At 38.6% G+C, this 25337-nt stretch overlaps 1 protein-coding gene across 11 annotated transcripts in view; it reads left to right on the top strand.

Annotated features, from left to right (window-relative positions):
• Positions 1-25337, top strand: part of Chd2 (chromodomain helicase DNA binding protein 2) — a 136081-nt gene that overhangs the window by 39961 nt on the left and 70783 nt on the right. For 10 of the 11 annotated variants that reach the window (XM_060367343.1, XM_060367347.1, XM_060367345.1 and 7 more), the window contains 11 exons: positions 1357-1588; positions 4946-5032; positions 6480-6541; positions 13756-13863; positions 16615-16755; positions 18216-18349; positions 19585-19810; positions 20475-20575; positions 21706-21750; positions 21920-22098; positions 23848-23972. In XM_060367343.1, the coding sequence (XP_060223326.1) occupies positions 1357-1588; positions 4946-5032; positions 6480-6541; positions 13756-13863; positions 16615-16755; positions 18216-18349; positions 19585-19810; positions 20475-20575; positions 21706-21750; positions 21920-22098; positions 23848-23972 (1440 nt within the window). Of the gene's footprint in view, positions 1-1356; positions 1589-4945; positions 5033-6479; positions 6542-13755; positions 13864-16614; positions 16756-18215; positions 18350-19584; positions 19811-20474; positions 20576-21705; positions 21751-21919; positions 22099-23847; positions 23977-25337 lie in introns of those variants that run through there. The other variant, XM_060367350.1, reaches the window with a different exon arrangement.

The raw sequence follows: 25337 nt of genomic DNA, 5'->3' as shown, positions 1-25337 counted from the left end.
TATGTATGTAGCTTAGTTCTGACTCCCTCATGGCTCTTTACAGCAGTCTATAACTCCTGTCCTGGGGGGGCCCATCTGGCCTTTGGGTACTACACATACATGGTACACAGACATGCATACATGCAGAATACTGATGCACTAGAAAGTGAGAGATGGGATAAGGTATAGACTCCAAAGGAAGAGAGAGAGAAGGCCACGTTTCTTAAAATCTGTCTTTTCATAGGTTTATCCTGTAGAATAAATATGTGTAAAGTACGTAGCAGAATACCTGACACTAGGAGATCAGGCAGTTTGTATTTCTCTTGTCCTCCCTCCTTAGAGACTAAATTTTCTATTTCTTCATCTTGACTTAAAGGCCTCTTGTATTGTAATGTGCTTTTTGTAGATTTGGTCAGTCTAAGTTTTCAGTAACTTGTTTTCTTTGTCTCTCTTATCTTGGCAGGGGCTTATGTGTTCTAGGCTGTCCTTAAACTTGTTATGTAGCAGAGGCTGACTTTAATTTGAATGCACCTACCCCACCTGTGTCATGTTGAAGCACAGGGCCCCTGCTGTCTTTGAACATAACACTCCCAACCCAGTTATACCCACACCTCAGTTCTCTCCACAGACTTTTGCTTAGTTAGTTATGTGACCTTAGTTCTAGTGTGGAAGATACAGTAGTGGTAAATAAGAAACTTCCCTCTCAAGCTTCATGCTATTGTGTCTACATCTCAACCTAAAGTGTCTATTTTATGGCTTTCATGATTGTGAAAAATCCGCACAATTGTGAGGATTTGGAATTAGGAAGGGCAGTGGGATGTGCCTAGACCATTATCAGAGAATGCCAGGTGGTAGCATTCTCATTGGAATCACTGCTTTGGAGAGGACCTCTGGACTGCAGATGGTGTATGCAGCTTCCTCCCTGAGTCTGACCACCTGTCTCTGAGTATCTCTGATTGGATAATTGCATTCTTCCTTTTGGGGTGGGTTTGTTTTTGACATTTTGAAGTTATTATTGTCTTTTATTTTGAAGAGGGTGTTGGTACTTAAACCAATATGACTTAGCAGATCATAGTGTTCCATAGGCAAATACTTGGAGTTCTACCTCTTTGGAATAAAAGGACCCATGTTTACTTGAATATGTGAAAATATGTAAATCACCTGTTATGTATGGTATCAAAAAATATGAAGGTTAAAGTTAAAAACACTGGGAAAAGTAAAGCATTATTTGTAGCAAAAGAATAGAAATGATTTTGGATGTGAAATTGCTGAAATTATGGTCTGAAGATATATTACCAGAGGATCTAAAAAATCCAATTTATGTGGCAGTTCTTAAATGTTTCTAAGTTTTCTCTCTCTCTGCCTGTGTCTCTTAAGTCATTCAGCCTCTGAAGAAGCTTCGGGTTCAGACTCTGGCAGTCAGTCTGAAAGCGAGCAGGGCAGCGATCAAGGAAGTGGACATGGCAGTGAGTCCAATAGCAGTTCTGAATCTTCTGAGAGCCAATCAGAATCTGAAAGTGAATCGGCAGGTTCCAAATCCCAGCCAGTTCTTCCAGAAGCCAAAGAGAAGCCTGCCTCCAAGAAGGAACGGATAGCTGATGTGAAGAAGGTATCTCCTGGGCTGGATATTGCAAATTTGCTGATATCCAGGACTAGCTAGCAGAGTGTTTCCAAAGAAAATTGATTAGTATGTCTTTTTGTTTGTTTCTGGATTTAGAGTCTCATGTACCTTGGGCTGGCCAGGAATTTGCTTGCAGTATTGCCAAGCCTGGCCTTACCCCATTGATCATTCTGCATCTATCTCCCAAGTGTGTACCATTATGCCTGGCTAGTCCTTCCCTTCCCATCCTGCTTCGTTTTCAGACAAGGTCTTACTTTATAGGCTGATGTGTCCTGGAACTCAAGATTCTTCTTCAGCCCACATGCTGGGATTACAGGTCTGGGTCATAACACTGCCATAAAGAGAGATTTTCTTGCCTGAGTAATGGAAAGGAAATAAACCACAGAACAGCCTGAATGAAGGCATTGTAGTTATGTTTTGCTTATTAGAAAGGAGTGTTGTAGCAGGGAATACCCAAGGCAAAAAATTAAGTTGTATAACATTTTTCACATTGATTCACATTGGAATACATCTCTATTTGGTAGAAAAAGAATTAAAGTAATTGTGTGACTTCATCACCAGGTGTCTAATTTTTGTGTGTGTGTGTTGGGGGGGGGGGTGCGAGGTTGACTATCATGTAGCCTAGGCTGGCCCTGATTTCACTATAGCCAAGGATGACCTTGAACTCCTCCATGTATTATCACTTCTGTGGTGCTCTGTTTTTGCATGCTAGATAAGTCCTCCAGCAGAGTTACTTCCAGCCTACCACATCTGAACTTGTAAGATTTTATTTGAAAGACTTATGTATGAACTACTCAGAATACAAAAGAATTTTGCTTTCTATTTAAAAAAAATAAGCACCTGAATAAAATTAAGTTTTGTGTTGTCATCTCTTAAATTTCATCTACATTCTAGGAAGATACAAATTTGTATTTGCATCTTCATATTATATAGATGATATTAAATTATAGACAGTAGTGAACATTTTCAGACCATGTGAAGTTAAAAGACAACCATTTGGTGCTTTGAGGACAGATTTGGGTTGATCAGTTATTTTAGTTTTCAACAAGTTGCTCTGTAATGGTATTTGACTTTTAGGGGCCGTTGGATGGCTGGAGCATGCTGATGGCTAGGGATAGGAAAACTTATTTTAGTATTAGAATTTTGTCTTTTGTTTTGGAGACAGGATTTCACTGTATATCCTTGAATGGTCTGGAATACTGTATAGCCTAGACATCTTAGACTCAGATCTGCCTGCTTCTGCCTTATGAGTACTGTCATTAAAGACATGAGCCATGATAAACTGGCTTTTTTTGTTTGTTTGTTTGTTTTTGTTTTTTTTGTGAAAGGATTTTACTATGTACCTCTGGCTGTCCTGGAACTCACTATGTAGACCAGGTTGGCCCCAAACTCACAAAGAGCCACATGCTTCAGCCTCCCAAGTGCTGGGATTATAGGCATGTGACTACCCACTTGTTTAATGGTTTATTTTTATTTATATGTATGTGTTGGTCCTTCAAGAGCTCAGAAGAAGATGTTTAATCTACTAGTGCTGGACTTAGAGGCTGTTGTATGAAACTATGCCTCACTGGAGAAAGCATTACTGAGATTGGATTTGCATATTCAGTCTCCAACACAGAACAAATACATACATATACAAATGTGTGTGTGTGTGTGTGTGTGTGTGTGTGTGTGTATACATATATACATATACGTAGGAGTTCAAGGTAAAATTACATCTTTAGGAATATTAAAATCTTTGTATGGTTAAGGTCATCAGTACTAAAAAGGTAAAAATGTATAGTTACATGTGGTTGGGCCCAACAGAGGGATTTATTAGCCATCTCAGTTAATAAAGGATCCATAAAGTTATTTGCTGAATTATACAGATAATTTCTCATCTTTAGCAGAGGTCCATAAGGAATAGGTGTGAGTGTGGGCAGAAAGGCTAGAGTACGAATCTCTTTTTTAATCTTTTCTCTACCAGGTTGGTCCAGTGTGTTTTGATTTACTTGCCTCTTCTATTTATAATCCTAACTACTGTTGGGTTTTGGTTTCTAGTTCTGCTATGCCTATTCCTGCTATTCCTGGGCCAATTTTTAACCTTTTTTTTTTTTTTTTTTTTTTTTTTTTTTTCTTTTGGCTAATCTTTGATCAATTTTGGCTTTTAGGGCTTGTTTTCTACTTTCTTTTTCTAGTTAGGATTTCAGTATGCAGTCCTGGTTATCCTGAAACTTACTGTGTGTACCAGGCTGGCTGGCTTTGACAGCACAGTAATGGCTGTCTTTGGCTTTTGAGTACTGGGATTATAGGCAGGCATCACCATGCCTAACTAGGCATGTGAAGTTTATTCACCATATTAAAACTCTTCAGAGAAAGAAACACAATGGCACTTGTTTCCAATGCCGTTTTAGACTTGGAAATGCCTCTTGTATACCTAGATACTTTGTGATTTATTTCCCATTACAGTTTCAGAAACAAATAGCATCATAGCCTAGATGTTTACTGTCTGGTTCCCAAAGGAAAACATACACAAGTGCAAGCATTTAACTGGCCTTAGACAGTGGCTTCTTGTTCCTTGCATATAATCTGCCTCGAATTTTTAAATGTTTACATGACATTGACTGCTGATAAAACCCATATTCCTTACCTTGGTTTTCTAATGTCTGTTCCATGTGTTTAACCATGATTAAACATCTTCACACTAGTGTGCCACAGTTCATTCAGCTTCCTTTTGCCTTCCTGTGTTTTCGTTTAAAAAGCAGAGTATACTTAAGCATAGTTATCTCTGGGGAAGAGAATGGAAAAACAAAACACCTCAGCCAGTCCCTCTTTTAAAGTTAACTTTTCAAATCACCGGTGAAAGCTGATAGCAAAAAGTCTGAAAGGCAGAGCGCTAACTTTTGCTAGTAAATGAAAACAGGCATGCCAGGGAGAAGGCGGAAGCTCTCATCTTGAGAACTTGTAGGTAGCTGGCTGCCTTGCCTTATTTGGTTAGATTTGGTGGGTTTTGTTTGTTTGTTGTTTATAAGTCAAAACTGCAAGCATAAGAAAATTTAGAATTCCTCAGTAATTTTTATTAAGTGGAAGTAATCAGTGTCACATTTTAGTTCAGTGACATAAGCAGTGCTTGTAATAGTTCTTATAGCAGCGAAGGCAATGTTAAGCTTTCTTCACGAGGATAATGTCTGTTCTTTGGAGAAGATACTGCTTAGCTTTCTCAACTAGCAAAGCAACTCTTTGGGTATTTAGTTACACGATTTTGTTCGATTTATAGTAAGTGCTCTAATAATAATAGTAATAATAGTAGTAGTAGTAGAGTGGAGTTAAGGAAAGGCCTCAATGCACAATCTATTAATTTTGCAGATGTGGGAAGAATATCCTGATGTTTATGGGGTTAGGCGGTCAAACCGAAGCAGACAAGAACCATCACGGTTTAATATTAAGGAAGAGGTAAGAAAGGATTCAGGGGGATGCATTTCAGTTCCCTATCCCACCTCATCTTCTGTGACTGGTATTTATTACTATTGAAAAGACTGAGCTTCAGGTGTGGCAGTTGAAAGAGAGTATAATGGGGCATTTCTCTGAACAGATAAGTAGGCAAAATTAAGTAAAAAACACTTACCAAATAGTTAATAGTTAATGTTTCATTCCAGTATATGTAGTGTTATACACTTTTAAAGTTAAATTGCCCAAAGTGTAATTGATTGTGGCAAGTTTACTTTAGATACCTAGTATTTCGTGTAAGTAAATGACTTTTTTGCTGAACAGATAGAACATGGAAGTGGTGTTGCATTTACTCCAGAGAAAGGAGAGAGGAGTATTGTATTTTTGTCTTTCTCAATTTATATAAGTTTGATTTTCTTTCTCACTTGTAGTCTGAGATAGAAAACTAGTTTCTAGTTTATTCATTTTGTCGTTTAATTATGAGAGATTGAGTAATTATTATTATTTTTTTAAGTGATAGGGCAGAACCTTGATACTTGAGTAGATTAAACAAGCACCCCATCACTTAACTACATCTCCCAGTGCTCAGACTGGTGATTTTTAAGCATTATATATTGAGTTTTTACCTGTCTGTAGAATTGGACTTGTTTTGAGTTTCTCAGATTGTGTCATTGTTTTGTGAAATCTCTCCATATTAGATTTGTAGAGTAAATTTTGAAGGGCCATTATTCTTGTCTTGGTGAAATGCCCCCCTTTTGCCTTTGGAGGATTTTGCTATTTGTAGTCAAGTAACATTCTTCCAATGAGAGTTAGGTATTTGATAGCCAGTGCTGGGGAGCTAAGTTTCTGGTCTTAGTAAATGTCCTCTGAAAATCAAGTTCATGCCAATACCTGCATGTTTATGCTGTCTGAGTTCTGAGTGGCTTCTGAGCTGATGTGCCTGTGTTTCCTTTCCCCATAGTGCCTGGGCCACTGAGAGCTGTATTCATTATATCCAGTCACACCTTTATACTGTATAACTCCTCCTGTCTTATGCAGGTATATCTGTAGCAGGACCCAAGACTAACAGCCCTAGGAGGAATGCCATTTTGGTTCATTTTGGGAAGATACTATTCTCCTGCCTGTGACTGTGATTCTTCCTTGGCCTAATGCTGTTAACTTTTCATTTAAACATTTATTTATTATGTATACACTTCTCTGCCTCATGCCAGTTTACATGTGGTGATGGCTCACTGTTTTGGACGTTATAGGTACAGAACATTTACATGTGCAAAGTTGTACTTGATTTTGCCGCTCTAGATGACTCTGAGCTAAGTATAGACAAGAGAAAGAGACACTTGTTTTCAAAGCAAAATAAGAGTGGGCTCCACCTAGCAAGTGCTTAGGTTTCATTCTAAAGTCTCACTGTGAATTAACTTTTGTAATCATTTTTTTTTTCCCTCACACTCTGAAGGCAAGTAGCGGGTCTGAGAGTGGGAGTCCAAAAAGAAGAGGCCAGAGGCAGCTGAAAAAACAGTAAGTCTTCCATGGAGGAAATGACTTAATCTGATAGTTTTGAGCATGTCTGCATTTCTTGGACAGTCTTTTGTTCTGTTTGTCCCAGGACTCTTAGGTTGGGTTATTTTACCACTAGGATTCTTAGTTTAACATGGAGGCATCTCGTATGTCCGTGGACTGTTTGTTAAAGCTCCAACATCAGCTTCTTAGTGGGGGTAGCCCAATTAGCTGTTAATTTTTTCTTGAAAGTAAACCAAATATCTACCAAAGTAGATATTGCATTCTTGTGAAGTAAGGAACGGATTTAAATTGGCCACTTCTCATGTTGACGTGATAGATTTCTGTTGTTTGGGAGCCCATTTTGTTATTGAATACATACTGTTTTCATGTAATAACAAATTATACTCTTTGTAATTATGATTTTTGCCAGCATTAGAGATTGAACATAGGGCCTCACATATGCTATAGTATGCTTACTCTACCACAGAGCTAAAGCCTTAGTTCTATGCTCATTAATTATGAAAATAAAATTTTTATCATTAAATCTAAAATACATTTATTTTGTGTGTATATGAATATGTGTGGGTGTGCATGTGGAGGTCAGGGAACAGCTTGTGGAGTCTCCTTTTATGTGGATGTGGGGATGGAATACAGGTTATCATGATTGGATGTGAGCACCTTATTTATCTGCTGAACCATCTCCTGGGCCTTGCTTATTTTGACACAGGGTCTCGAGTGCCTTTGGCCTTATTATATAGCTGAGGATGACCTTGAATTCTTGAGTTTTATGCCTCTGTCCCAAATCCTGGAATTACAGGTGTATACCACCCATATATACTTTTGTTTTATATATACACTCACACTTGTCTGGAGCACAGGGCTTGCGTAGAGCTCATTATATAGACCAGGCTGGCCTTGAAATGTGGTATATGTTCCTGGTTCAGTGCTGGGATTATAGGTGTGTGCCATCACTCTTGGCTTCAGGACAGTTATTTTTTTATTTTTATTTATTTTATTTTTTGAGGCAAAGTCTTGTTTTACTGCCCAGACTAGCATCAAACTTACAGTGACCCTCTTGCCTCAGCCTCCTGGTGATGATGTTAAAGGAATGTGACATTGTTCCTGGCTGTTCATTATTGTTTTTATTTATTATTTATCTTTTTGAGACAAGGGTCTCACTGTGTAGACAAGTCTAAGCCTCCTGCCTTCATTTTCCAGGTACCAGTATTACGAGAGAGTCCCTCTATACCTGTATATTCATTATTTTTAGTTAAAAAATTCTTTGTAGTCAAACAGTTAGATTTTTAAGTAACAGCTCCTTTCCTCCCATTTCCATGGTGTACTGTTCCTTTAACTGTATAAATTCTGTAGCTCCTTTTTGAAATCTGTAGATGTCCAAAATTTTGTACATCAATTCAAGAATTCTTCCACTATAGTCTTTAGTTACATGTTCTCTGACTCCTAGGCAGATTTGAATTTCTTCAAAACAATAAGAATTCTACATGCCCAGCAGTTAAAAGTAGTTACATTAAATGTATATTAATAAAGACCTTTGTAAAGCAGTATTTAATATTGTCTTGTCTAAATATATCCAAGTTCCATTGTGTTTTACACATTGATTTGGAGTTAGAGACAGCAGGATGGGACATCTTAGAAGGCGTCCCTTGCATTTCAGTTGCATGAGCTGCCTGGGAGACTTTTCTATTCTTGTTTTGTTTTGTCTTGTCTAATGGCCATGTGGGGATGTTTTTGCAATGGCCGTTTTGACCACATTGTGGGAAGGCATCACAGTTTGGGTACTACTGGTAACTCTCATCTAGTAACGAGTGTAACAAACTCTGTTGTGTGTGGCGATGTAAATTTCAGAATTGAGAGAGACTTACCTAAAGGCAGTGACACTTTGAAATATTGGTACAGTGACGTGCTCTTCAGAAACTGTAGATCCTTGTGTATCCATGCGTTTTTATTCTTTTTTCTTTTTTAATGATGGGGGTACCAGATTTTTTAAAAAGCTGAAGGAATAAAGTGTAGCACAAATGTCCACATCTGGGCAGTGTTGCTCAGAACTTGTCCCAGTTGTTTATGAAGTTACTGTGTACTAGTCCAACTCTTCCTTCCAACCAGATTTTAAAATATTTTAGTTATAATCATGCAGGTGTGTGTGTGTATGTGTGTGTGTGTGTGAGAGAGAGAGAGAGAGAGAGTTCTCCGCGGGCAAAGTCAGTTCGTAGCCTAGCATGGCTAAAGCTGCCAGCTGCCCTCTGCCAGCTATACTGTATAGACCCCACTTCTACCTAGGTTTCCTGGGAGAAATAGCACTGGGGGTGGAGATTATAGGATTATAGTTGCTTATTCCTTTTCAGTGTTGTGAGTTGGGAATCTGTCACAGATGTGTCAAAATGGAATTGAGTCATCATTAGTCTCAGATTGAAATTGTTAGTGAAAGTATTCTCTCTTGAGGATATCTGCTATCTGGCAGCCATTTCCTTCTTTTACTGATAGGTCTTTTAAAGCTGAAGAAAAAAAGAGTATTCTTTTGGCACTTGACATGTTCGGTAGCTAGCCATTGCCCGTTGTGGCCAATATCCAGGCTCATTATATTTCAAAGTTGCTTTAGCTATGTGCCTGTTTTCTCAATTTATGTTCCGAAGCCTGTTTTTTCTCATAATGGAAAGGTAACTTTCCATATGATTAGTATTCAGACTACTTGTTTGTTTACATTATTTTAGAGTCTCATTAATAGTTTGGTAGTTTTAATAGTTTTTTCCACAGTTCCAAAAATGTAGTAAAAAATTCCACTGGTTGTTTATGCTAGATTAAAATGCAAAAAAATTTTTTGATTAGTGAATTTTTTAATTTTAATTTTTTAGTTTTTCGAGACAGGGTTTCTCTGTGTAGCCTTGGCTCTCTTGGATTCACTTTGTAGACCAATCTGGCCTGGTCAGAGATCTGTGTGTGTCTGCCTCCTTGAGTGCTGAGATCGTGGGCATGTGCCACTGTTCTTGGCTTGTGAAATAGTTTTTAATCAAGTTCTTGCCTCTCTATCTCTTAAAATTTATTTATTTTATGAGTATGGGTGTTTTGCCTTTATGTAAATGTATACATGTATGGTTGCCTGCTGTCCTTAGAGTTCAGAAGAAAATGTGTGCCTCCCCTCGAACTAGAGTTAGGGATGATTGTGAACCTCTGTGTGGGTTTTAGAAACCAAATTCAGGTCCTCTAGAAGAGCAGCAAGTGCTCTTAACTTCTGATCCAGACTCAAGACACAGACTCCGCTTTACTGCAGTGGGACTTGCAGTACATGGGTGACTGGTGAGTCTCCTTTACAAAGTTCCTTTTAAGTTGGCTTCCTACAAGAAATGAACAGTTTTAATTGTTCATGAGTTGTGTGTTTGTGTGTGTGTGGGGGGGTGTTGGGAAGTTGATTTTCATTCTTCATCTCCACAGAGACTTTTGTATAGCTGATTCTTTATCCTGTTGGGTATGGTGGCAAATGCCTTAAATCCTACCTCTTGGGAGGCAGAGGCAGAAAGAAGCAGATCTTGACGAGTCTGAGGTTAGCTTTGTCTACATAGTAAGCTCCAGGCCAGATAGAGCTTTATAGTGAGTCTCTGTTTTAGAAAAAGAAAACAAATAAAATAACATTTTTTTTCTTGTTCTTGAAAATTAAAACATAATGTGACCAATTTCAAACTCCTGTCTCTTGTAATTGTCTAGATATTATGGAATGTGTAAGCTTCGCTGTAATTTTTCCTAGGTCTTTAAGGGTCTTCTGTGGGTTATGATTGAGGAAAGCAGATGTGAGATTTGCTGTCTTGCTGTTGTCAAGCAACCTAGGCTCCTGTAATGAAGAGCATCTCACTGGGCTTTAGAACGGTTGATTTGATAATATTTTTCCTCTTATATTCTTACGTTGGAAGAGCCTAAGTCATCCTGGCTGTGTATAAATAATTTTTTTTTTTCAAGACAGGGTTTCTCTGTGTAGCATTGACTACCCTGGACTGCTGGCTATTTTCCCTTTTAAAAATTTTATGTTTTATTTTTTTAATATATATATTTATTTATTATATATACAATGTTCTGTCTACATGCACACCTGAACGCCAGAAGAGGGCACTAGATCTCATTATAGATGGTTGTGAGCCACCATGTGGTTGCTGGGAATTGAACTCAGGACCTTCTGAAAAACAGCCAGTGCTTTTGACCTCTGAGCCATCTCTCCAGCCCCTGTATTTTTATAAATTATATTTTTATTCACTTTGCATGCCAGCTGTAGCCCCCTCCCTTATCCTCTCCCCATCCCACCTTCTCTCTCTCATCTACTCCCATGCCCCTCCCCAAGTCTACTGATAAGGGGAGGTCTTCCTCCCCTTCCCTCTGACCCTCGCCTATCAAGTCTCATCAGGACTGGCTGCGTTGTTTTTCTCTGTAGCCTGGTAAGGCTCACCCCTCCACCCCTCAGGGGAAAGTGATCAAAGAGCCAGCCACTGACTTCATGTCAGAGATGGTTCCTGGTCCCATACTAGGGAACCCACTTGGATGCTGAGTTGCCATGGGCTGCATTGAGCTACATCTGTGCAGGGGTTCTAGGGTTTCTAGGTTACCTCCATGCATGGTCCTTGGTTGGAGTCAGTCTCAGAAAATAACCTTGAGGGGTGGATACAGAAATTGTGGTACATTTACACAATGGAATACTACTCAGCAGTTAAAAACAAGGAAATCATAAAAATTGCAGGCAAATGGTGGGAACTAGAAAAGATCATCCTGAGTGAGGTATCCCAGAAGCAGAAAGACACACATGGTATATACTCACTCATAAGTGGATATTAGACATAAAATATAGGATAAACATACTAAAATCTGTACACCTAAAGAAACTAAGCAAGGAGGAGGACCCTGGGTAAGATGATCAATTCTCATTCAGAAAGGCAAAGGGAATGGGCATCGGAAGAGGGAGAAAACCAGCAACATGACAGGAGCCCACCATAGAGGGCCTTTGAAAGACTTTATCCAACAAGGTATCGAAGGAGATGCTGAGACTTATAGCCAAACTTTGGGCAGAGTGCAAGGAATCTTAAGAATGGGGAGATAAGGAAGACCTGGAGGGGACAGGAGTTCCACAAGGAGAGCAACAGATCAAAAAATTCTGGGCCCAAGGGGCTGCTGGCTTTAAACTCGCGGAGCTCCACCTTCCTCTGCCTTCCTGAGTGCTGGGATTATGGGCATATGCTTTACTGCCCCCAGCTGTGTATAAATTTTTAACTTGATTGTTATAAACAGGCCTCAACACACACTTTCATTGTTTATTGTTATTTTAGTTTGCTGTAATTCTTTGTAGTGGGTCTCATGGATAGTCCTAGCTCAGATTACATAACTATGGATTTTTCTCACTGATGTAGGCTTCCTTGGTCCTTAATCAACCATGTTTTTGAAAGTTGTTCCTGTGAGGCCATTTTTTAAAGCATGACTTTGGAGGGGTAAACTACTTGTTCAGACTCCTAGGGATACCACAGACTCACATACTAGTTTCCCAAGTTCTGGGGTCACCCTTTTCTTCCATCTTCTTGGCAATCACCTTTTATTACTTAGATTCCTTTTTTGTTGTTGTTGTTTGTTTCCTGATTTTGAACTCAACATTGGCTTGTTCTAAGTATACCGTCATGTCTGGCTTCTTCATGTTCTTTAGCAACATTTTATAAACAAACAAACAAACAAGCAAACCACTCCTGTAATCCCAGCACTCAGGGAGGCAGAGGCAGGCAGATCTGTGTGAGTTTGAAGTCATCCTGGTCTAAGTGAGTATAGGATAGCCAAGGCTATACACAGAAACCCTGTGCCAAAAAACAAAGCAAAAAGAAAGAGTGTGTATGTGTGGGCTACTTACTGTTTAGTTTCCTTCCAAAAGTACCCAACATGGCTGACTGGAAAACTGATAGGGCTCGTTCACTAGTCAATTTCTTTATTTAACCAAGGCCATTTCTGTTTACCACCCTTAACATATAGTCCTGATAGAATCTGAATAATGTACATGGTGTAAAGCTCTTAGAGATAGGGAGACACATCTGGTTATGGCTCTTTTAAGCCTTGTACGATCTCAAGGACAAAAGACCAATCCCTGTATCTACTAATGACTAAAAACTAAGTCCCCCCCCCTTGGTTATTTTATTTTTAATTAACTTTTCCATTCACTTTATATCCAATCATAGCCCCCTCCCTCCTTCTCCCAGTTTTACCCTCACTCCCTCTTCCTCCATCCCTTCTCTTTTATTTCGCAGATAAGGGGAGCCTGCTCCTACCCACCCACCACCCACCCCAGTTCATCAAGTCACATCAGGACTAAAAACTAAGTCTTAAATGGAACAGATTGGTTGGTTGGATGGTAGGTTCAGCACTGAAAAATAAATCCAGGGACTGGATTATGTTCTAAAGACTTAACACATTTCCTATAGGTTGGGGTTGGAGCTTCGAAGGAGAGTACTTGTCTAGCCAGCAAAACACAAGTGCCAGAGCTGTCTCTCTCTCTCTCTCTCTCTCTCTGCTTTCAAATGCATTATATGCAATATCAGCATCATGTGTGAATTTGTTAAAATTCGGAGCTTTCATGATGGACAGCTTTTGAGTCAGAAGCAAGGTCTTTTGCTAGTTCTGATGCATACCAAAGCTTGGGAAATTTTGGTCTAATACATAGTATGGACTTAGTCTTGTCAGTGACACAGTGGTGAACAAAATAGAACGGCTAACAGTATTTTTCCCTTAGAAAAGGTGGTTTGAAAATTATACTCATAGTCTCCATTTATATCTGTTATCAGAGTTAAACTAGGAACAGATGCTATGAATTCAGAAACAATAACAAAAAAAATTTAAATTGATTTTTTAAAAAAGATTTATTTATTATGCAGTGTTCTGTCTGCATGTACACCTGCACGTCAGAGGGCAGAGGGCAACAGATCTCATAGATGGTTGTGAGCCCCCATGTGATTGCTGGGAATTGAACTTGGGACCTCTGGAAGAAGAGCCATGCTCTTAACCTCCAAGCCATCTCTCTAGCCCTAAATTCATCTTAAATATGTCTTTTAGCATAATATCTAAAATACATATATTCTGTGTTTCAGAAAATGTGTTTGGAATTTGTTTTTGTTTTTGTTTTTTTTTTTGTTTTGTTTTTTTTGTTTTTGAGCTTGCTTAGCTTAAGGATTCTTACAGAAAAAAAATTGTTTTGCTTTTGATCACAGAGAAAAATGGAAACAGGACCCCTCAGAAGATGAACAAGAACAAGGCACAAGTGCAGAGAGCGAACAAGAACAAAAGAAAGTAAAAGCGAGAAGACCTGTCCCTAGAAGGTACGCGCTTGCCTTCCCAGTCTCTGCCTCTGATGAGCTTACTATGGGCCACACAGGAAGGAGGGAGTCCGCTAGAGCAGAGCCCTAAGCAACACAAACTGTCCTTTTCCAGGATTTGAATGTTTGCTTCTCATGTGCTAGCCTGTATCTTTACTAAGTGGCTAAGTCACTGGGCTACTGAAATCACTTTTGAGTGTTTGGATAGATGCAGTTCTGACCAGAGATGCTTTTTCCTTCTTCATGTAAAAAATATATTTTATTGTTAGCATTTAATAATTATGCAAATTAATGGGTTTCCTCATTGCATTTTCATATATGCATATCATGGGCATATATGCATATTATTTGATAGTGGATCTTTTTTTTTTACGGCAGACTATTCAGAATGTGTAGTATATGCAACTCTATCATCTACTTTAAAACAACAAAAATCTTGTTTGTGCAGAGAGGATACAATTTCATTTTGGGAGAACTAATTCTCTGATTTTTTTTTAATAATATTTTTTTTATTAATTACAGTTTATTCTCTTTGTATCCCACCTGTAGCCCCTTTCCTCATGTCCTCCCATCCCACCCTCCTTCTTCACCTCCCATGCCCCTCTCCAAGTCCACTGATAGGGGAGGTCCTCCTCCCCTTCCATCTGACCCTAGCCTGTCAGGTCTCATCAGGACTGGCTGCATTGTCTTCTTCTGTAGCCTGGCAAGGCTGCTCAGCTCTCAGGGGGAGGTAAACAAAGAGCCAGCTACTGACTTCATGTCAGAGACAGCACTAGGGAACCCATTTGGAGTCTGAGCTGCCATGGGCTACATCTGTGCAGGGGTTCTAGGGATTCTAGGTTATCTCCATGCATCGTCCTTGGTAGGAGTATCAGTCTCAGGAAAGACTTTGCTCAGATATTTTGGTTCTGTTGCATTCCTTGTGGAGCCCTCTCTGATTGTTTTACTTATCACTTTTTGGCCTTTTAAGACAGGATTTCTCTATTTAGTCCGGGCTGTCCGGAAACTATGTAGACCAGGCTGCCATCGAACTCAGATCCATGTGTCTCTTTTTCCTGAGCATGGGAATTCAAGGTGTACACCACCACTTCTGGCAAGAAGTAATGTTTAAGATGAAAATACTCTTCTGGCCCAAAGTATATTTATAGTTTATTACTCTTTTTATATAATATCCATAACAGTAAGTAGAGAGTCTAATTGTATAGAGATGGAAAAGGCTGGGAAAGCAAAAAGGGTTGGTAATTTTTGATTAGACATGGCAAATGATGATAACATAAGAAGGCAGAAAAAACTTACTCTGAGATTCAAGTAATTTAGAGGTAAAAATACCATCCAGATACTGTTCTGAAACTTTAGAAGGATAGCTCCTAGGATGGGATGGAAACTTGAGACCACTTACAATGAGCTGTTATTCTCCTCCACTAGGATCAACAGTGTTTTTCCCCAAGGATTGCCAGATTCTAAAAGCAGCTTTAGCACACAGGCTTATTCTCTCTCTCTCTCTCTCTCTCTCTTTTTTTTTTTTTTTTGAGACAAGGTCTCACTGTGTAGCTCTGGCCTTTCTGGAACAATCTATGTAGACAAGGCTAACCTCAAATTCAAGACCCCAAGAAAATTTAACTTCTGTTTTTTTGTTTTGTTTTGTTTTTGGTGCTGTGTGTGTTAGAAGGCCAGAGGTCATCTTTGTGTGTTGTTCCTTGGGAGTCATCCACCTTGTTTTTTTGAGATAGTATCTCTCCTTGGAACTCCTGGGCTCAGTGGTTAGTTCATCCTGGCTCCGGGAGCCTGGACCAGCCCAGCCTCAAGTATCCTACTGTCACAGCTTTCCAGGTGCTGGGATTACAAGTACATGCCACTGTGACTGTGCCTGGCTTTTTACATAGATTGTGAGGGATTGAACTCAGATCCCCAGTCCACAGAATATACCTTCTTTCACTGTTGAGTGCGATGGGGTCAAATCACACCAAACACCTACCTTATTAATAGCCCTGAAGGCTAATAATAGTTTTTTGTTTGTTTTGTTTTGTTTAGAGCTGAGGACTAAACATAAGGCCTTGCCCTTGATATATAAGCATTCTATCATTGAGCTAAATCCCCAACCCTAATAATAGTTTTTATTGATAAACATTTATCATTTATAGTTTGATAATAGTACTAAATTTGAATCTTGACTATGTGAAACATTATTCTGTCTATTCGTATTAATTATATCACCAGAGCATACAGTGTCTTTGTTTTGAATTTTCTCAATAAAATTGTTGTCACAAATATATGTCTTGTGTTTGCGTAGGTACTTATACAGTGGCCCAGTTTTGTGCTCTGGTCAACAAAATCTAAAACAGTTTCCTTCTAGGAACTTAAAGAAAAATTTGCCAACCCATGGGCTAGGACCCCCTCAGGGAAAGCCTGAGTTTTTTCTTCCCTCTGAGTTTATGCTCTCAAAATGAATTGTCCTTCTGGATCTCTGCCCATTATTTACTGAGTAACCAGGAGAAGCACATGGATGTGCTCGTATGTTATCTTCCCCCCTTTGTTTTTCTGAGAGTGTTATGCAGTGGAGGTTGACTTTGAACTCCTGAACCTCCTCCTGTCACCTCATGAGTTCTAAGGTTCCAGGTCTGGTCCCATGCCTGGGACCTTTAGAGAGTTCTTTGTGTGTGCCACTGCGCTGGGAAATACCATTATGCAGATTTGAAGTAGTTACCAAGTGACAGAGTAAAAGCTTTGATTTTTGTTTCCCTCTGTTCATTTTAGATCAGTGCCCAAACCTCAAGTAAAAAAGCAACCTAAGATCCAGCGTGGAAAGAGGAAAAAGCAGGAGTCCTCTGATGACGATGACGACGATGATGAAGCTCCCAAAAGGCAGACTCGACGAAGAGCTGCTAAAAATGTGAGGTCAGTTGTGCCCCAGAAGTTTTTCAGTAATGTGAAGGTGATAATGTACTTGTTCAGATTGGTTCTTTGAAATTTCAGATGATGTGATTGACAGGTAAGAATACCAGCCTGAGGGTGGTGCACTCCTTTGATCCCAGCACTTGGGAGCAGAGGTAGGTGGATCTCTGTGAGTTTGAGGCTAGCCTGTTCTACATAGCTTTTTCCAGAAAGGCCAGAGGTACACAGTGAGACCTTGTCTCAAAAAAAAAAAAAAAAAAAAAAAGAATACAAGCCTTATGTGATAAAGCTGATTTTAGAATCTAGCCGTCCTTGGGGGAAAATGGTGTTGAGCCCAGTGGAGGAGAGTAACAGCTCATTGTAACAGGCCTGAGGGTCCCGTCCCGTCCCAGGGGCTATCTTTCTAATGTTTTAGAGCAATGTCTGGATGGTATTTTCACTTCTGAATTACTCTTGAGTCTCATAGTATCTATTGGTTTGGGTATAATCATATTATTATCCTTTAGTAACAGGATTTGAGATATTAATTGTTGGTGAAAAAAAGATACAGATATATTCAGACAATTTTTTTATTTAATCTAGAGAATGTGAAGTACATTTCTTTCCAGAGCATATGCATGTTTCTTTTGGTCTACTTAGAAATGTAAAGCTGAGTCCTAGAGATTCGAATAACTTGCCTGATGTTTCTAATTAATAGTTAAATGTAAACTAGGCTTATAATGTGCTGGTGTTTAACTTAGCTCATTTTCTTACTGTGCTGTATCGTATCTAGAATTATGTTTTTCTGCAATTATTTTGTTGTGTTGGAGCTTAAACCCAGGGCCTTGCCCCCTTGTATTTATTGTTCATGTGTTTTAAAGGTTTTTCTTTTCTTTTTATGTTTTTTGATGTAGCTCAGGCTAGTCTGGAACTTAATATTTAGTCATGACTGTCTTGAAATTTATTATGTGGCTCAGACCATCCTCAGGCTGTTTCTCTGCCCTCAGTTCTGGGATCATCATGGCCAAATATATTTTTTATATTTATAATTCAGAAGTGTGAAAATTCTCAACTGTTTGGGTTATTTTAAATTAAATTCATTTTCTTGCTATTGTGAGATAAAATTGCATGATTGAAACTTTTAATCTTAGGAATATTATTTTTCTTTTGTCTGAAATAACAGCAGTTTCTCTTTCATTATAAATTTTCTTTGTCATAATTTAGATATTAATTACTCAGTACTAAATATAGAGTATTTTTGTAGTTTCCTGTATCTTGCTTATACAGTGTGAGTTACTCCTGAGTTTATCTGTGGGCATGCATCAGTGCTTGAAATGGGATGAAGTAGGCTTTGAGTCCACTGACTGAAAAGTCTTTGATAACTTGGAGTCAAAGAGTATGCTTCCTATTCCAGTGATACTCTGTAGAGATGCTTACTTCTGAAGGTACAGTCTCTTACTCATTCAGCATTATTTCTCACACAGTTACAAAGAAGATGATGACTTTGAGACTGATTCAGATGATCTCATTGAAATGACTGGAGAAGGAATTGATGAACAGCAAGATAATAGTGAAACTATTGAAAAGGTCTTAGATTCAAGACTGGGAAAGAAAGGAGGTTTGTGTCTTTGGGGAGCAAATTACACACTTCGAATTTTTGAGACAGGGTCTCTGGTAGCCTTGGCTGGCCTCCAACTTGATATATAGACAAGGATGACCTTGAACTCCTAATCCTTCCGTCTCTAACTCCCAAGTTCTGGGATTACAGTTGTGTACCACCGTGGTCAGTATATATGGTGCTGGGAGTTAAATTAGGCCTTGGTGATGCTCTGTAAGCACTGTATCAACTGGTTGCATCTGGAGCCCACACATTACTTTTTATATATATTCAGAAGGCCAGTATTTTACATATTCTGTAACGTGATGAATTTACTCCATACTTGTATTGTGAATTGTGGAAATTGCCCTGCTTTATTCCAGAGCTAAAGACAAAAGAATGTTTTCAGTGTCTTTAAGACCTTTTAATGTAAGGTAGTTAAGTTGTAAATAGTGTAGAGCTCAAGCAGAGGTACTTGGTCATGAACAGTAAGCAAATCTGTGTTTATTTAGTTGTTTCTGAATCACCTTGTGAAAATACGAGACTCATCACAGCCATAGTTGTATCATAGCGAACGTTTTAAAACATTGAGATATTTCTCAAGTTGTTCTAAAATAACATTTTCATAAGGAAAATTTCATAATAATACTTAGGGCTAGGAATACAACTTTATTCAGCAGCAGAGCATTTGCTCCAGTCCTCATACTGCAAAAAGACTAAACAAGCATATGGTCCTTTTCCTGACTAAACCTTTTATTTTTGAAATTGGTTCTTGAGAGTATGTAGAGTTAGTTGATCGGGAACCTGGTACCTTGCCTGACTAACCACACCCCTCACTCCCAATCTGGTTTATTTGAGGGTAAGGCAGGTAACAGCTTTGGGAGGGTGAGTAAGGAGAGGGTATTTTGATTTTTTTTTTTTTTTTACTCGATTCTTGGAGGAGGAGATCTGCTTTTTGAGGTAGTCAGGACTAAAAAGGACCCTGCTCTTTCATTGTCTGGTGTTTGTACAGAGGACTTGTTTGGTTCCACCATCTTTAAGGTAAATAGTAGCATCTTTAGGATGTTTGAAGGTACTGAGACCATCATGTGTTGTAATAATTGTAATTGTATAATAAGTTGACTGCTTATTGTAAGTCAAAGACATTTGGTTTATTCAGGAAGAAACTCATCTTGGCAGTTGCTTAATTAAGAATCTTTTCATTGCCTGCCTGCTTTCTTACATTTTCTTTAAAGCTGACCTGAATCCTTTTGCAGCTACTGGAGCGTCTACCACTGTGTATGCTGTTGAAGCTAATGGAGATCCTAGTGGTGATTTTGACACTGAGAGGGAGGAAGGTGAAATCCAGTACCTTATCAAGTGGAAGGGCTGGTCTCATATCCACAGCACATGGGAGAGTGAAGAATCCTTACAACAACAGAAGGTGAAGGGCCTGAAAAAACTGGAGAACTTCAAGAAGAAAGAGGATGAAATCAAGCAGTGGTATGTTGCTTGCTGCGGATCAATGAGGTGTTTCTAGTCGAAGGGAAGGGAGCTTTAAAATGTGTGGAGAACACAGATATCTAGGATTTTTGCCTTGGTCATCTGATCAAGGAACACTGAACAGTCTACAGTTTTGTTTTCTAAATGTAGATGTCTTCATATATGACGACTAGATTTACAGATTTAACAAGAATAGCTAGCTTATTGAACATTTGACACATTTTCTGTAGTATGTTTGATCTTGACAATAAAATTGTGACTTTTTTCTTATCTGTTCTATAGATTGGCAAAGTCATAGAATAACTGCAAGTGAATCAGTGACTTGAATTTGATAATTATATGTAGAGCCAATCCCAAGAACATTTTGTTATTTTTGTTTTGGTTAGGCTGGAATGGCTTATATGTGAAAGGTAATATTCTAGAACCCTCTGAGTTATGATACACTTAAAATTATTCTTGGTTTTAATACAATTTGCAGAAATGATTTGAAGGTTTTTTTGTTTTGTTTTTTGTAAACATTACTGACCACCTACTAGTGAAGATTACTAAATGGACACATGGAAGCAAATAAATTTGTATTTGCACTTAGAATGTTTGCTCCGATACATGTGGATAGATCTCCAAGATCTAACTGGTATATGCTTGTTTTTGGTCTTTTGCCTAGGTTAGGGAAAGTTTCTCCTGAAGATGTTGAATATTTCAATTGCCAACAGGAGCTGGCATCCGAGTTGAATAAACAGTATCAGATAGTAGAAAGAGTAATAGGTGAGTTCATAAAAACTTACTTTAGTCATGTGTAAACTTAGAGAAAATGACCATTGGCTTTAGGATAATACAAATTTATAAAGTGCATTTTGTAGGTTTACTTTTTGAGGCTAAACAAAGGACTATATTTATTTTGAGGGCAGAGCTGATAGTTATTGCTTGTAGTTTCAAATTAGGGGGATGAGGGACAGAAGTGTCAAGGATGTTGACTTGCAAGATTTCATAAGAGACTATGAGTACCAATCACTGAAATGGAAAGATCAAGGGAAGAGGGAGAACTGATTTTTAGAGTTGAAATCAAATACTTAGCTTGATGACATTGTTGTCATCTAAGAGACGAGTATTATTTGAGGACTGCAACATACGTTCACCTTGATCTGACTTTGAGATACATTTAGGTATTGCCAATGTATAGGTGGGCCCATAAGAGGGAGTGCATAAATTGTGAGAAGAGAAAGTCTGGGCACATTATTACGTGTTTCCAAGAGACAGAAAATAAGTAGGCAGTGATCTAAGAGGTGAGTTAAGAGAGATGGTTGGAGTAGAAGTAGGTGATTGACTGTCTTGGATTTCATTCTTGAATTTGGGAGTAGGGCTGGCTGGCATCAGTGAAATGGACCCAGGAAATAACTCTCTTGAGATAGCCTCAAGAGAGAATGAGGTGGAGAGAATGAAATGTCTCTCTTGAGACAGCCTCAAGAGAGAATGAGGTGGAGTTCTGAGTATATATTCAGTGACATTTTATGTTAAAAAGTAACAGAGTAATAGGATGATGTCTGGCAGCCAGGTCACAACAGCTTCTTTTTAAACACATAAATGAGCACATATTCTTTTTTGTAAAATCTGTTTAAGTGTATGTTGTTTTTTGTTTTTTTTTTTTTTGCCTTCATGTATATCTGCACAATGTGCATACTTTGTTCTTGAAGAGCCAGAAGGCTTCAGGTCCCCTGGGACAAGAGAAACAGACAGTTGTGAGCTGCCATATGGGTGCTGGGACTTGAACCTGGGTTCTCTGGGAGAGTAGCTAGTATTCTTAACCTCTGAGCCATCTCTCCTGCCTTTTACTTGTAAAATCTGTGTATCTTCCTTGGTGTGTTTATAACTTTGTGTCTTATTTTGTGTTTGTTTAGCTGTGAAGACAAGTAAATCTACATTGGGCCAAACAGATTTTCCAGGTGAGTAACATATCTTAGCCTTAGGAAATGTTCAGTTTTTATGAGCACTTTCTGTTTTGCAGAGTATTTACAGTTTTGTCACATGGTATTCATTGGGTATACATTAAAAAAGAATACACTTTTTACTTATAATTTGACATTGTTTGATAAATTCTTATACATGATATAGCTCACAGTCGGAAGCCAGCACCTTCAAATGAGCCTGAATATCTATGCAAATGGATGGGATTGCCGTACTCGGAATGTAGCTGGGAAGATGAAGCCTTGATTGGAAAAAAATTCCAGAATTGTATTGACAGCTTCCACAATCGTAACAACTCCAAAACCATTCCCACAAGAGAATGCAAGGTTTGCTGAGTTTTTGCTTTTGTGGTTTTACTTTTCTACATTGTGTTGTATTGCATTATATTGTATTGTATTATATTATATTATATTATATTATATTATATTATATTATATTATATTATATTATATTATATTATAATATACGAGACAGGAACTTTCTGTTATGTTGCTCTGGATGTCTTGGAACTATGTAGAACAAGGCCTTGAACTCAGAGATCCATTTGTTTCTGCATGTAACACCACACCCAGCCCATTATTATATTGTTTGTTGTTGTTGTTGTCGTGGAAAGATGTGGTAACCAAAGGGTTAGTCATATAGAAGCAAAAGTATAAGAATGAATGGTGATTTAAAAGTGACATTAAATATAAGTAATTATATCATGCGCTGGGAATATAGCACAGTAAGCAGAATGTACCTGCCATGTGTACAGCCCTCAGGTTTCATTGCCTAGGAGCACACAAAACTGTTCATCATTATGTAAGCCTGGAATCTCAGGATTTTGGAGATGGAGGCAGAGGAATCATAAATTCAAGGTCATCCTTGGCTGTTAGTGAGTTCAAGGCCATCCTGGTTTACCTGTGACTTGTCTCAAAGGAAAAAGAAAGCGAAATGAGAGGGTGAGGGGCTGGAAAGCTGGCTCAGAGGTTAAGATTGCTTACTGTTCTTGAGAAGAGCTGCATTTGAGTCACATTACCCATGTAGGGGCTCACAGCTGCCTTTGACTCCAGTTCGGAGACCCAGTGCCATCTTGGAAGGGTCCTGCATGGCTGTGGTACACATCGGTACAGACAGGTGCACACACACAGATACAAAATTTCCTTTAAAATATTTTTTTAACTGGTTTCTATAATTTGATACTTTATAGAATTAGATATATTATGAGAAATATTTGAAAGTAGCTACTTTCAAACAAACAGGAAAGTTGTCTCTGGATTTTAAATCAGAAACTGAACATGTAAGCTTTTTTTTTTTTTGCTAGATTGATTGCACAAGTCTTTTTTTCCTCATTGGAATTTGTTGAAATCTAGAAATACACCTGACTCCTTGGACTATATCTTAGAGAAGTTGAAATTCATGTTAATAACTTAACCCTCTGTCTGTGAAAGCCAGCATGGGATTGTTGGTCTCCAGTGTGCTGGAGAAGCCATGGATAGAACAGGGCAGAGGTGGAGGGACTGGCCTCCATGGCCATTGAAGACTTTTCTAGAGGAAAGCAGCCAGTGTGTCCATTTCCTCTGCCCTTTGGGAAGTATAGTGGCGCTTAATGGCATACAAGAAGCTATCCTGGGGCCTAGGGAATGGGCTTTGTAGTTCAGGGAAGCTGTTACTCTTGCAGAAGGCCGGGCTTCAGTTCCCAGTGCCCACCTGGTGGCTCATAACCATCTAACTCTAGTCTGACCACATACATACATTTAGGTAAAACACTCATGCTCACAATAAAGTAAGACTTGCAGAGTGTTACTGTATTGTTTAGAAAAGGTGACATCAAGGTAATTCTGTGTCACACAGTAAAGGATGAGAAAATAAAGAACTAATTAATGTTCATAAATTTGTGTCAGAGAAAGAACAAGTTATTTAAATGTGCTTATCTGGGAACAGAGTAGGCATGGGTAAAGTGGGATGACAATTCATACTTGAAATTAAGCTTTTTGTTTGTTTGGTATAGAGTGCATAAAATATGGCTAACATTGTAATCTAAAAGCAGGAAAAAATATTCTAAGACCTAGGTTTTGTTAATTTTTGTTTTTCAGGCACTAAAGCAAAGACCACGGTTTGTAGCTTTAAAGAAGCAACCAGCCTACTTAGGAGGGGAGAATCTGGAGCTTCGAGATTATCAGCTAGAGGGTCTCAACTGGCTTGCCCACTCCTGGTGCAAGTAGGTAGAAGATACAGTTAGATTTTTCTCTACTTGTGTTTGGCTTATTGTTATCCTAAGAGCTAAGTGCTGGGGGCTATTTAGGCTTTGAGAATGTAAGTGATTCAAGGTAGGCATGATTCCTCTGTTATTATGTGATGCATCGTGTGAGAGCTTCCTTCATTGCTAATGACAGATTCCCTCCTCACATTAAAAAAAGTTTTTATTTACATATATAAGTGTTTTCCTGCATGTATGTCTATGCACCACTTATGTGCCTGGTACCCACAAAGGCCAGAAGAGGGCATTTCTATCCTGGACCTGGAGTTCTGAGCTGCCTCTTGGGTGCTGGGAGCTGACCTCATGTCCTCTAGAAATGCAGCCAGTGCTTTTATTCACTGAACTGTCGCTCTAGCCCCACCTCTTCTTTGTGTCTTCATTTTTTAAAGTAAAGCAGATATTTTTATTTTAAAATTAAACTATGGCTTGAAAAATAAAAATGTTCAAATTTATCCTCAATGCTAGGAAGATGTTTCTAGTTATGAACACATTTACAAGAACTATTTATCACATGAATCACCGTCACTACTTGCTGTCTTTTCAACTGAATGTAGTATTTTTAAGACCCAGTGAAGAAAATTTAGCATTTGAGCTCAAGTTTGTGTGACTGAGAAAGTGGGTCACTATCATTTTAGCTGCTTAAGAATGATTTTCCTTAACCCCTACTCATGCTCATGCAGACAAACCTAATTAAATGCAGTGGGAGACATATAGACACAAATAAACAGATATGAAAAGTAGGTGGGGCCATTGAGCAGGAGTTTGATTTGATGGAGGGGGTATGGGATAAGAGGAAAGTAGGGGGAATGGCCAAAGAATAATATGTGTATGAAATTCTAAAGCAAGTAGTTTTTAAGAAAACAGTTTTTTTTTTTTTCAGAAGATAGTAAGTCCTGCTGTTTCTAGGATCAGTAAGAACTTACATACAACTAAAGAGATTGCATGAGCTAGCTCTTTTATTTTACACTTGTTGGTGCTTAGGAGCAAGAGTACCATGAGCTTTGTCCAGAGTTGCACAATATTTGCTGTATAGTCATGAGCATGGTTTTGTTTTTATTTTTCTTTTTTGAATAGTCTCACTTTGTAGTGCTGGCTTACTCTAGGTCTCAGTATATAGACCAGGTTGGCTTTAAACTCAAAGAGATCTGCCTGCAATCCTGGCAAATTAAATGCCTTGTTTTTCTGTGTAGAACTCAGTTCACTAGTAAAGCATGTATACATACAAACTCTTAGTTCATTTGGCACGGAAGCTTTTGATTAAAATGCAGTGCTAGTATGAGTATAGCTGAGAGCAGAAAGGGTTGCCCTGCTTGAGGGCAGCAGCAT

This window comes from Meriones unguiculatus, chromosome 14 (genome assembly GCF_030254825.1).
Source record: "Meriones unguiculatus strain TT.TT164.6M chromosome 14, Bangor_MerUng_6.1, whole genome shotgun sequence".
NCBI classification, from domain to species: Eukaryota; Metazoa; Chordata; class Mammalia; order Rodentia; family Muridae; genus Meriones; species Meriones unguiculatus.
This window is presented reverse-complemented; position numbering and strand designations above follow the sequence as displayed.